This window comes from Podarcis cretensis (assembly GCF_951804945.1).
Source record: "Podarcis cretensis genome assembly, chromosome: 1".
In the NCBI taxonomy this organism is placed as follows: Eukaryota; Metazoa; Chordata; class Lepidosauria; order Squamata; family Lacertidae; genus Podarcis; species Podarcis cretensis.
Window position 1 is genome coordinate 66,245,552 of NC_137170.1, and position 13,963 is coordinate 66,259,514.

Genomic DNA, 13,963 nt, shown 5'->3' on the forward strand with positions numbered 1-13,963 from the left:
TTGTACTAATATTCATTAAAACATATTTTCAAAAGGTTAAAAAGAATACTGGCATGCAGTGCAGACCAAATACAAACTAACTACATTCAATACATTTCATCTATAAACACACACACACACAAATAAATCTCTGTGCTGGATATAGAATGTAAATGTATTTTAGATGCCTAACAAATTTCTCATGCAAATCGCTGAAGGCTGCTCCTCAAAGTAAAACATTAAGAAAATGACAAAACATTAAGAAAAATGTTATGTTTACATGACTTTACATTTAACATAACTATATTTCAGTTCTAGTTATTTCTACATGGGGGGGGGGGGAATGAAATGAATTCTGAGAAACTGCAGATGACCCTATCCTAAATAGCTATATATAATTTCCTTAGAAGGAGAAGTGCAGCACAAAAAGATTAGGCATACAACACAATGAAAGGCATACACAATTAACTCCATTATTGTTGGCTTTGAGATTACAGGAGAAATACTTCATCTACCTATTGCGTATAAGAGCTCATGTAATACATGACAGCCTTCCTTATGACACAGTGCCAATCACAGCCTTACTACAACTAGTGCATTTCGTATCAAAGAAAAAGCAGCTGTTTAAAGACGTGGGATAACTCACCTGATCACAGTAGTTTTTAGCAGACTTTAATCGCTGGTGCAAGGCCAACAGTACTCCTTGGATATATATCTTTGCTCCAGAGGGGCTGAAACCTTCTCCCTTAGAGACCCAAAGAGGTCCTCGCAGAGGTGTGATGGAATTTTGCAGGCATTTGTCCAGCAGAGGAACTACACAAGGGGAAGGAAAAGGGGGAGAAAGGCATTCTTTTGACCCAGCTGAAACACACAGTCTGAAATGCATCCCCAAACCCACAACTCTTAACATCTATTATTTATATCTGACCTGGGTTAAGTCTTAGAAAAACAGATCCTGCATTTCGAGTGGCCACCATGAAGGATGTATTTATATTGAGACACCCCCCATGTAAGACTCATAAGCCTTGTGAGCACACCTGAATAGTTTTGAAGTGTGTCTAACTAGCTGCACAGAGTGTCATGGTGTGCACTGATTGCCTTATCTTCTCATTTATCACAGATGAGTTGGAACCAACCTTGCTGAAATCTACTGGCATTGTCCTGATAAAATTGCAAGCTCCATGTTGTTTCAGAGCATAGCTTCCTGTCAATGAGTGTATATGCTTATAGATCAAGCATTTTACACCGCTGATAATTACTAAAATAGAAACAGTTTTATAAAGAAATTTTTACTATCATCTTTTTTATTATTTGCATTCAAAACAAGTAACTTCCAAAGCAAATAAATCTGCTTAGTATAGCATTGCTGTTCTTTTAATTGAAGTGGATGGGGAAGTGAGGAGCAGGACAACACGTATGTAGCATGTAAGGAACTGGGTGACAACATATGCTTTCTCTTCTATCATCATTTCCTAAAATATGTTTGAAAATCAGACCAAACTTTTCAGACGGTAGGCAAATGGTTTTACACTAGTAACTATGGGTATCTTAACTACACTGTGCGGTACAATCTCTTTATTATTATCAGTAAATCCTGAATATTTCTCCCTTGGCTCTGCATCATAGATACTAGCAGATTTCAGAATATGAAGAAAGCTTATTTCACTTTATTAACCTATGTGCTGATAAATTAAAGGAGTGGGTGAATCCCACCCCCACCCCCACCCCACTCTGATAAAACTTAAGAATTTCCCCAGAATTTTAGTGGAATGAAGGATCTGTGCACAGCAGCCACCGCTGCCCCCAAAGGGTGCTGCCCCCAGAAGGGCCTCTTTGTAAATGCAGTTTGCCCCATGCAGATGCTTGCCCTCCAGCTGACCTGATTCAGCAGGGAACTCCTACACTGAATCCTGGTGAGCCTTGGCACAAATTAAGCTCAGAGGCTGAGGGAGAAGGAGAGTCTTCCTATAATTAGAAGAGGGCAGGAAGGGGGAGGTGAATCTAGCTTTGTGAAGGGTTGCTGGAGGGAAAGGGTGAGGGACTAAGAGTGGATTTGTGTTTGAAGGAGAACAGAATACCTGCATTCTGTGGTTACAACCTTTGGGCAATAGGTGAGGGTCAATGCTTATTTCTAAAGAGAGAAGCGCTGGGCATTTAGTGTGCTCACGTGAGACAGAAATGTTCTCACTTTATAAGTCCTGCTTCTTCACTAAAAATATGTGTGGTCGGGGAGACTGCAGTTTCTCGAGGGTTAAGTGAAAAGCACTCTGCACATGCTTGCACACATATTGTTCCTTAATTCTAAATGAGCGAGGCTACACTCTAGATTACTTACTTCTGCTTAAGTATTCTTTACCATGTGACCAGGCTTGATCTAGTTTCCTATTGCCATAAATAGCCTCAGAAGTTTAAAGACTAAATTACAGAAAAGCAATATAATCTTGCGGTAATTCTGGACTCGCCGCCCCCCCCCCGAAATCCTGTTTTGTGTCACTAACTGCTTTTTACTTATGCTCCCTGGCCACGAGCAACATTTTATCAGCGAGGGGCCCATGATACTATGAGTGGGGGCAGGGAGGTCTGAGGTGAGACAATCAATCTCTCCAGTCACCAATGGCCAAAGGTATTTCCTTCGCCTCCTTCTTACTCCTTCATCCGGCAGTGTGCTTCATGAACCATGCAATAAGTCACTAGAAGAAAAGCTTCCATGTTTGCAAGCAGGGAACCAACCAGAAGCTAGATCTTCAAAACAGATGTGTTGTGTTAGGTTCAAAGTACAAAAACACAAGAGGAAATAGGGATCGGACGGGGTGTGGGTGGGTGTTTTTTCTTGCTCTACCTCACTTATAGGTGGGTCTGAACCTTATCAATACTCACATATATGAGAGACAGAGCTTTCTTCCAGACAAAACAACTGACCGTTTCCATGGGGCAGAACAGAGAAATTTCAGTTTGTTAGGTGGGGGGTTTAGAGGAACACCTGAGGTGGACATTGCATCCCAAAATGCAACCAATGGGGGTAATTATATACACATTCACACAATTGGACAGGTAGAGAGACTGTGGTCCAAACTGCATAAGATACAAAATTTTCCAGTTGAGTTTTCCCCACGCACCCCTGCAGGCCAACTTTGACAGGTGGGGACTCACATATCAATCATCTGATGTCATAATGAAGTCAGGTGACTGACAAGTGAGTGATCCCACCTACAGGTCAAGTTGACTGGGGGGTTGGTGCTTCTTCACAGAGGTAATGCACTGATGTAGCAGCACTCAGCAGGACTAAACTCTCTGCTCATGAGTTGATGAGCTAATACTTCAGTCCTGGTCTCTGCAGGAGTCAGGTCATAATTTAACCCTCTGCTCATCAGTTAATGAGTTTGGGTGAAATCCACCTGCTTTGGCTGTGTGTGCCACCTATCTGCAGAGAATTGGAGGGATGCAGCCTGTGGCGTTTGCCCTCCTAGGTATGTGACATCAAACTGGGTCATAAGGAAAGGGTTAACTAAGTGTAAAATGACTAACCAATAGGAACCCAAGGGGAGAAGTTAGAGTTAAGAGTTAGAGTTAGAGTTAGAGTTGTTAAGAAGTCACTCTGGAGTTAGAGAAGAGAGAGAGAGAGGATAAGTCTGTGGGTTGGGTTAGTCTGATGTGAGAGAGTGAGAGAATCTGTTAAGAAGAGTCAGTCAAACAGTTGAGATAATTAGTCAGAAGGTATTAGGAAGGTATAGGCCGGTAAAGAAACTAAAGTTAAGAAACTGACAAGAATTTTATCTGAGAAACCATAAACTTGTTAACGCTTATAAAATAAACTTGTTTATTTGGTTCAATTTTAATAACTGTCTGGACTCAGTGTGTACCTGAGAGTAATGGGTTGGTGGCAGTGGGGAAGCGGGGAAGCGGGCACAGTGGTGGCACAGGGATCAATAGACTGTCAAACGTCCGGGGACCCTGTGTGATCGCCACACAGCCAATGGAGAAATGACACCCACATATCAATGACAGCCATCATCACTTTTATTTTCCCCAAGCACCTATTGGTGTGGCCATCCACTCCCTCTAGTTCTCCCTGAGACGCTGCCACCCGCTCCAATGCTTCCCTTTTAACTTGTGTGGGCAGCAGCCAGTGCTGATCAGGTCCCTCTCAAATCTGTTGTGATCCCTGTTGGGTGTTGAGAAGACCATGCCTGAAATTATCCACACCACTGATTCCTGTGCCGGCTGTGACATGGATCACTCATTGGTAGCAAGCAAGATCCATCCCCAGCCAAAGAAGACCCATAGTACAAAGCATAAAGCATAAATAGTCAGAGCTGAACTTTATGAAAGCTTCTCTGACTCTGTTAAACAAGCTCTACTGAACTGCCCCAAAGATAGTGTGGAAGCAGGGTGGAACCACATCCAATAGGCAGTCTACATAGAACACAGCCAGGTCATCCTTTGGCAAAAGAGAGCAACAGAGCCCAGACTGGTTTGAGGCCTGCATAAAAGACATGAAACCTGCTGTTGCTGCAAAGTGTGAGCCTCTCTTCAACTACAAGTGTGCACCCTGCAAAAAGACTCTTGCTACATGGAGAGAGGCAAGTGATAAAGGCAAGTGATGCCCAGCAGAATGCACCGCTGAAAACCTTTTCGGGAGAGATCATCACAGACCACAGCAACAAAGCAATGGGCAGAGTACTATCCAGAACGGTACTCGCAGCAAAAAGTGGACTCTGACATAGTCAACAGTATCCAGACTCTGTTTGTCTTGGAAATGCTGGATGTCCCTCCTGTGCCTGAAGACAGGTCATGCCATGGTACATCTGCAGCAGCACAAGTGGATGCATTCATCGGTCCCAGCTGCAACAAAATGTGTCTCTCCCACCTCGGTCTCAACAGCTACAACAGGTGCTACAACCTTCCAACTGCTTGACCTCACCCCCAAAGGCGCACTCCTCCATTGTCTCCTGAAACAGACGGATGCCAACAACATTCCTGGTTAATTTCCAATACTAGTGTTTAACTTGAAGCCCTATGTGGCTTGAGACCCAAATACCTGAAGGACCATTATGTTCACATCAATTTGGCTCAGGCAATGAGGATTTTATTAGTAGCTTCCTATGAGTGAGGCAACTGAAGAGAGGCCTTTCTATTGTGGGACCCCATCTGTGGAATAGGGTTACCAGGTTACTCTGAAGTCATTTTAGAGCCATATTTTTCAAGATCTTATAAACCCCTGCTGTTTTATTGCTGTTTTTATCAATTATGTTTTATCATTCTATTTCTGTTTTATATTTGTTATAAATCATACTTTATTGATTTATTCTTTTAATTTTGTAAATCACCCTGAACATTTTTATAACTTTCAAAATTTAAATCACCTGATATTGTATCAAAAAGTGTGATACATATATCACAACTCAGAATACCAGGTGTAAACTATCCATTCAAGTATATTGGACAAAGTTATCTTAAGTGAAAGTGCTACAGCGCCAAATCATATTTGGGTCAGAGCAGCTGAAAGTTATCACTTACTGTCTGACTGACCTCACATGCTCACACTTTCCCCAAAAAACATGCACAAAACTGTCCAAATACTGTTCTAATTCAGGGATTCTACTGGGAGGCAGATAGGTAACTTCAAACGCATCTGGTCTCTCCTTGTCTGCTTTGCACAGGATGAAGGTTACAAGTGATCTGTGGAATTCTGGCTTACCATGTGAAACAGCCTTCCTTTCGAGCACTTATATAAATGTGGGAAGGTTCTTTTTCACCAGTAAGAAATGTTCAAATAAATACAGGATCCTCCCAGTTCATTAGTTAGCTTCTACCTGAAGTGCTTGGGACTGGAATGCATTAAGCCCAAGATCCACTCCTGACCTGAACCAAGGTAGAATTCTAAGACCAAATAACACTCTACCTTCTCTGTAAGAGGCAGGATACTTCTGAATAGCAGTTGCTAGAAGCTGCAGGAGTACTGCTGAACTCAGGTCTTGCTTGTGTGTTTCCCATAGACACCTGATTGGTCACTGTGAGAACAGGATGCTGGACTAGATGGGCTACTGACATGATCCAGCAAGCTCTTTTGTGTTCTTAACATTTTAACAGTCCCCAATGAAAGATTAAATTGATGTGGGAATGTTGACATTAGTAGTGAAAGTGCATTGGAAAAATCACCCTCATTTATGGGAACTGTCAAGACTGTGCTTTTAAGGCACAAACCAGTTATTGTTCTGATGAGGAAAGCAGGTTTAAACAATAAATTGGTTTGTAACCATTTTAGAAAAGTAGGAAAATGCAAATGTATAAATACATTACTATATGACAAGAAATATACGAAAAGGTATACTCTATAAATAGAAAGAGGGCTACATCTGGTTTTGAGAAGAAAGTCCATTTTACATGGGGCGTGTTTTGAAGGTTCTGGGAACTCTCAGGAATTTTTCTATTTAAGAAGAAAAATAATTGTCTCTAAAAAGACAAGTTGATCCACAGCATATTTAATCAAAGGGAATAAAAGCCAATACAATCCATCTCATTTCCTCAACTAAAATTCAAATAAGGAAAAGTACTATTTTGAATTATGAGACTGGAGGTGGGGAAGGGAGCCAGACACACACTGTGACCATTATCCAGACGTTAGCCTACTGCTTCAGGGGACTTCCATGCATGCAACAACACTTTCTCCCACAAAACCAGCTGCAGGGGGTTGAGGGACCATCAGGGACAGATTTTGGGAATGTGGGCCGAGGGGAGGAAATGCAAGTCCTGTTGTACCAGAGGAGCTAAACACACAAAGCAATGGATAATAGTTGTCAAAACTCCCATCCCATATGCTATGACAGAGGCTCTTACATGCAAGAAAGTAAGAAAGCTTCAGTCAAGGCTTATAATGGTTCAGGTCAGGATATAGATACAAATTGCCAAAAGCACTATTAGAGAGTTCAAGAACAGCATCAGAGACAGGATTAAAGCTCACTCACAAGACTCATTTCTCTCTACATGCTGATGCTCTTGGAAGCGCATGTTTCTTCAAGGGGTGTGGCTCTCCCTCCCATTGGTGATGTGATGGGGGTCAGCCCCATTGGCTCCTCACCTCCTGACTGTCCAATGCTCTCCTCCATTGCTAGGGAATCTCTCCATGTCCTGGGTGGGACAGGAAAGGGAGCTTCCCAGCCTCTAAAGGCAAAGGAGCAGAGCTGACATCACTTCAGGCTTCTCCCTGTCAATGGTGTCCTCCATACCCTCCCCTCTTCTTCCTGCACTGACAGCAACTGCCAACCCAGCCCTGAGCCAGTTGGGATTGCGGGGCTCATGACCTCTTTGTGACAAGGGAAAATGGCGCTGACCTGATACTTCTGCTATATCACACACTGGAAGAAAGCAACTTCAGATGCTATGGCCAATTGCCATACAGTGAAAACCTTTCAGTCTTACTTAAGAACTATTTGAGTTATTTTGTACATCTCTAGATTAAAAACCCCCCTTCATGGATCACTGCCTTCCGAAGGGGCTTGAATAACTCAGAGAAGCTATGAGCTACGCCATGCAGGGCCACCTAAGACAGACAGGTCATAGCCGAGTGTTTAGACTAAATGTGATCCACCTGGAGAAGGAAATGGCAAACCACTCCAGTATTTTGCCACAAAAACTCCATGGACATAAAAAAGGAGCAGCTTAGAGAAGAAAGTGGGAGTTTCCAAGGCATGCTCTGGTTCATGGGGTCATGGAGAGTCAAAATGACTAAGACGGCTAAACAACAACAGATTAAAAACTACAGTATAAGAATTATAATCACCCTTCTACCAGGTTACCACTCTCTTATTCTTGTTAGTCTCTTTTTGTGGCCCCTTACGTCACATATTTGAAATAGCTGCCAGATACCACCAAGTTTATCTTTTTCAGCCCTCTTAATGTAACTTATATCTCAGGGTGTTCTTATGGGCAATAGTAGAAAAAATTAATAGGAAATGTCTTTCAAAACAAAAGCCTGGATAAATAATAATAATGTTGAAATAGCATCTTAAAAATCCATGTAGGGCATTCAATCAAAACTTAAATAAACATTTGGTTTCCGCCTCCTTCATCAAATAGATTTAAATTATTTTTTAAAGAAGATTTTGTTCTTTGTGTGACTGGTGGGAGTTTTTAATCAAGCATACAATTAGCTGGATGATTTTTTCCCCATACTGTTTTGGTAATGGTGATGCAACGGTGGGACTCACAGCCCTTGGTGTACAATATTCAAAAGTGTGGTCTGCAGACTCAGCCTGAGTGATGGAGGGAACACATGCTATGTTTAAATGATCCTGACGTATTTTACTCAAACAAAACTAATCTAACAGCTGTTGTGTACTTTTGTTTATGTGTTATATGTCAAATCTTATTGTCCCCAAGGTACTTATGAGAGATGCTTTAGCATTCACTCTCTTAAATACTGATGCCTACCCGAATTTGGATTTTTCCACTATTGAGCAGAATGACAAGCACACGATTGCTGTACTTAAAGCAATCTTTCACAGCTGCCTTGCTTCTTCACTGATCCCATTAAATTGACGGCATATGCCTGTGGGGTCTACAGTGTTACAATACTGCAGAACAAGATGCTGATTTGTATAATGCAATCTAACAGAACATGGCTTTATTGGGGATGAAATGTTTCTTGGGTCATTTTTTACTTTACTTGAGTAACATTTAATTTAGATACTCGTCCCTTGTGGCCTTTACAGAGTACCTGGTTACGTTAATTGTTTAGATGTTCGTGAACTCTGACACCCAAATGGGTAGCGAGCATGAAATCCTATAAAATTCCTTCATTTCTAAAATGCAACATGAGTCATGTCTTTTCTAAAACTGAGTGAAGTCGCTGTGTATTAAATATGCTGCCACATCTTCTGCTTGAGCAAGTGGACCAAAATGGTGTGAATTGTTAATGCCTTGCTGCTTTGGTTCACGGCTTGTGATTGATCATTTGTAACTATATCTACTCCTTGTTCCATGAAATCAAGTATGGAGTAATGGGTTCATCAGATTTTTGGGTTAAATTGAGAGTGAAGAGGTACTGTGTGTGGAAATAAGAGTTGCCATGTTCGGGGCTGGCCTTGTAACAGCATGGAATCTAAAGGCGATATTCAAAACCAAATCACTCATCATACGCTTACTGATTCTGAATAGGGCCCATTTGCAGGGGACATTTGGTAGTTTTCCAATAGACTTTATGCCTCTTTCCTACTTCTATCACTGTACATACAATGTTATAGAAAAAGTCTACACAGGTCAAAGTAGAAAGTATATTTATACATCTTTCTCTATACAAACAAAAGTAGTGTTCAACTTTATTATTCAATTCTTTTCCACTCCTTGTATTATCAATATATTTCAATAACTCCGGCAATAAAAGTATCATTCAGCACTATAACTTTGAAACAACTCTGTCACCATTATTTTAAGCCTCAAAGCAAATAAATGTGTTGTGCTAGCCTTAGGTATGCTATAAACTAGTGACATTTTTCGCTGGTGGCTGACTACTGCAACATGTTAAGGTATTACTCAAAGAGTGATGTGAGGAATCAAGGAAAGTAAAAGCAAATAAGCAGAAGCAATTGCATTTAGTAATGAAACAACAATGAGCACAGTCCAGCCAAGCACTTAAGTCTTACTAATTTCAATGAAAGCAGATGCCCAACACTACCATTTAAACCAATAGGTTCTATACTTGATTAACTTTGGCTTAATCTTGACCAATAGCTTCTGAAGACTTGAAAAAGAATGTGTGTCCCAAACTACTCATTGCTTCCACGGCTTTGTGACAAACAGCCATGCATAATTAATCTCTGTTAAATTAAAGTAAAACATGATCAACTGCATCAGTTAAGTATGACTGCCAGCAGCTAGTTAGCTATACATTCTATTTTTGCACCTTAGAATAAAATGTATTTGTTTATTTAGCAAGGTTTATATACTGTCCAATAACGAAGTCTAAGTAGTTTACATAAAATGGTATCAAATATTCATTAAAATAGCAATAACATTACCAAAATATAGATAAAAACATCAGGGGTTTTTAAAAAATCAAACAAACACAAATGTATGTCTGGATAGATTTGCATAAACAAAAACATTTTTAGCAGGCACTGAAAATGGTAAAATGTAGGTGCCTCCCTAGTACAAATAAGCTGGGAATTCAAGAGAAAAGGTGCAGCCACAAAGCAAACTTCCCGGACCGTCCACGGGCCGGATTTAGAAGGCGATTGGGCCGGATCCGGCCCCCAGGCCTTAGGTTGCCTACCCATGGGTAAGATCTTTGCCCCCTTTCCAGTTCTGAGCCAAAGATGTAGGATCAGTCTGGTGTTTCAGCATTGAGTTGCCAAGGTGCTTGGCACACAAAACTAGACTCCAGCCTTCCCGGGTCTCAGCTCTAGGTTTGGCACTGGAGAGGAAGATGAGAATCGTCCCTGCAGTAGTGTGGGGTTGCCAAGCTCTTCCAAAGGCCAGTGCAATTGCAGGCATCACCCCCCCCCATACAACCTGGAGCTGGAAAGAGGAGCATAGATTATCCATGACCTCATATGGAGTCACAGTATGAGATCAGGGACAAGAAGGATAGGTAGGTAGGGTGCTGGAACCAGATGTTTTGGGTTGTCCAGCAAGACCAGCCACAAATTGCAGCCTTCTGGCTACAAGGAAGGCAAAACCAAGCTGCCAACACCAATATGGTTAGTGCAAACCCCAAAGAATATTGTAGAACTGGAAAAGGGGACAGCGGAAAACAATCAAAGTGAGTAAGCGGCTGGATCAGCTTCCCTATGAGGAAAAGTTACTATAGCTAGAGAACATGATAGGTGTGAAAAAGCTATGCATGGTGTGGGTAAAATGGATATAGGGTTTTATTCTTCTTTTATAATACTAGAACCCATAGTCATCCAATGATACTGAACACAGAATGACAAAAGTACTTCTTCAGAATAGAAGGTGAAACTATGGAATTCACTACCACAAAATGTAGAGATAGCCACCAACTTGGAGAGATTTAAAAGGGGATTAGACAAATTCATGGAGGATAAGGTCATCAATATCTAATAGTCATGACAGCTAACTACTGCCTCCAGTACTGCAGGTGGAATGCCTCTGAATACCAATTGCTGAGGAACATGAATGGGGCGAGTGCCATCGATTCTATGTCCTGTTTGCACACCTTCCCAATGCATCTGCTTGGTCACAGGGACCAGGACACGAGACTAGATGGACCTTCAGTCTGATCTGGTAGGGTTCTGCTTAGGTCCTCATCAGGTACCCTGGCTAAAAACTATTTTCCTGACCTTAAGAAGTAGCCACAAATGTCAGTTCATAGCAAGCCTATAATGCCAGGCTAAAATAAAGACTGAAACACAAAAGGCTGCAACCAAATGATATGGAAAGAGGGTGAGACTTTCACATATGAATTCTCTCTTCTTTTTTAGCATAGTGGAATAATAATTCTTGATACTAAGTTCATATCAATAAATATACATATGCCTGCTTTTGAAATATAAGGCTGTAATTCCAATTGCCTTCATTTTTTTCACACATTTATATATACAGTAGCTGAGGCATGGCATTCATTTATAGTAATAAAAAACTGCAAAATGTATAGTAATTTCTACTTACCACTCAAGAGATCTTCAATTTTTTCTCCATGCATATTATACATATACTTTGCTGGTGAAACAAGGTTCAGTCTCATGGTACAAGCATCTAAAAACTTCACAAAGTAAAAATAGTTTCACTAAATATGGAAAACTTTAGAAGATTTTTTTAAAGGAATAAAAATATTTGGTCAACACTGTATGGATACACAGTTTGTTTTCTAGGGAGAAAGTAATGATTTTGTAGGGGCTGCCATGTGCCCTTAATTCTACCTTTATTTGTGGCAGTTCACAACTAAGGTTCCCTCTTTCTACTTATTTCTTCTGCTGATTCCACATTCCTCAAGTCATACCAACCAATCAGTGATCACATAGTGAATGTGTAGAAGTCACAATGTTCATTAGCCAATCAGCCAAAGCCAACTAAAGGTTCTTTCACACTTTTGCTTGACCTGTATTTTGGTCATACTGTGCACTTATTAATTACCTTGGGTCTGAGAACTTTACTCATTGGTCCATAGCTGTGCCTTGTGAAAACCCAATCTTACCCACTGAACTGAAGCTTAGTTAAGCAAAAGCTCTCTTCAGATTTTCCACACATCTGATAAGATCTGATTCAGTGGATAAGATTGGATTTTGACAAGGCACAACCCTAGAACAAGAAAGGCTCCCAGACCTGAGGAAATTAATCAAGACACAATACAATCAAAATATGGGTCAGGCAAAAGTGTGGATGAGCCCTGAGGCAGAGAGGCCAATGTTTCCCACACTGTACTGCTCTTGTTCTGAATAAGCAAACTGTTTTGTCTCCCTTTCTATGTGATCCCCCAAATATTGCTATAAGGGACCATATTACCAAACGTCAGTTGGAGTAACTAAGAAAAATGTCAGGCCAAGGAAGAGAAGAATATAGAAAGTAGTAACTTTGGGGTCCTTGCAATAGAATCTTATTTCTTTCATGAAAACATATTGTTCATCCCTACCCTATTATTTTGCTTAGGGGAAAGAGTATAAAAAAGAAGTAAACTTGATTAAGGAAAGAGACACAAGTTTTAGGCTTTTGTTTTGTTCTACCTCTCTCATTTTGCACCAGGCAAGACCTAAGAAGCTACCATTTCTACTTTCTTTAAATCTCCATTCTCCATTCCCTTTCTGCTGTTCTCCATATCATGTAATTCCTTCAAGTTTCTTTACCTTCTTGTTTTTCTTTTTTCCTCCACACAAATTAAAAAAAACCAAGCATATGTACTATAAAGTCTTTGCAAAGCTCTATAACTTGACCGATACAAATTTATTCATCTTTTCTATCCCATGGACATCATAAGTACACCAAGGCAGTAAAAAAAAAAAGCCACCATGATGTTCTGCATTTTGAATTGCTGTGTCTTTTTTGAAGTGGTTACATGGACATGAATGGGGGCAATTCCAGAGTAGAACAATGGAAGATAATGGCCTAATTAAAACAAAAACAATAACTGCAGTGCATAATAACATCTGCTGCTGAATCTCTATTGCAATCATATAAGTAAAATGGAAAAAATAAGTAATATAAGGGCATAAGGGGAATGATATTTTTCACATATTTGTGCTCTGCCACATGCAAGCTTACCTTTTCATTCTGGTCTGGGGGAGATGATATTTCATAACCATCCTGCCCCATACAGTTCTTAAACACCAAAAATCTGACAGTGGGCTTCTCTGTAAGTGTCTTCATACACGTGGATAGTACAGGCTTGGTTTCTCTCCTCTTGATACCTTTAGGAAAGACTAGGCCATTCAGTGTCCAAGTTGCCTTCTTCGTTAACAACAGATGGTCTGGAAGGGAAAAGGTAAAGTCAATATTTGGCTTCAGAATTAAAAGCGAACACATCGTGCTCCCTTTCCCCTATTACCTTAATAACACACTGGCTGGTATCCATATAAAAGCTGATATTTTTGGAAATACGACCCCATCTTCCCACAAACCGTGACATAAGCTGTAGCAAGCTGTCTCTACTGATAGCCTGCATAAATCATCATTCCTGAAGGGAACAGATGTTCAGGGTATGAAAGAGTAATACCACAATTTAGTCATAATTAAAATTCACCTTAGCATGCCTCTGTAACTGATCAGAGAGGAACATTTTACTTCTCCATCTACAAAAATAAATGCTTTTCATCACCTTTGCTTCATAAAAGCAAAGGTTCTTGTCTCCGGTTCTTAACCTGCATTTGCTTTGGTTCACACTATTCACAATGTATCTCACAAATGATCCATTTAACAGTTCACTTCCTAATTCTCCTCTATAAGTCTGAATGACCTACATAACATCACAGAAAATCTAGAATTTGAAATAGTAGTTACGTATTTAACTCTTAACCAATTATTTCGGAAACCA

At 40.5% G+C, this 13,963-nt stretch overlaps 1 protein-coding gene across 5 annotated transcripts in view; it reads right to left on the reverse strand.

Moving 5' to 3' along the window:
• The window catches only part of DCDC1 (doublecortin domain containing 1), a 265,169-nt gene that overhangs the window by 212,348 nt on the left and 38,858 nt on the right, over positions 1-13,963 (reverse strand). For all 5 annotated transcript variants that reach the window (XM_079987001.1, XM_079987002.1, XM_079987000.1 and 2 more), the window contains 3 exons: positions 13,195-13,400; positions 11,608-11,701; positions 626-792 (listed from right to left, as the gene is read on the reverse strand). In XM_079987001.1, the coding sequence (XP_079843127.1) occupies positions 626-792; positions 11,608-11,701; positions 13,195-13,400 (467 nt within the window). The remainder of the gene's footprint in view (positions 1-625; positions 793-11,607; positions 11,702-13,194; positions 13,401-13,963) is intronic.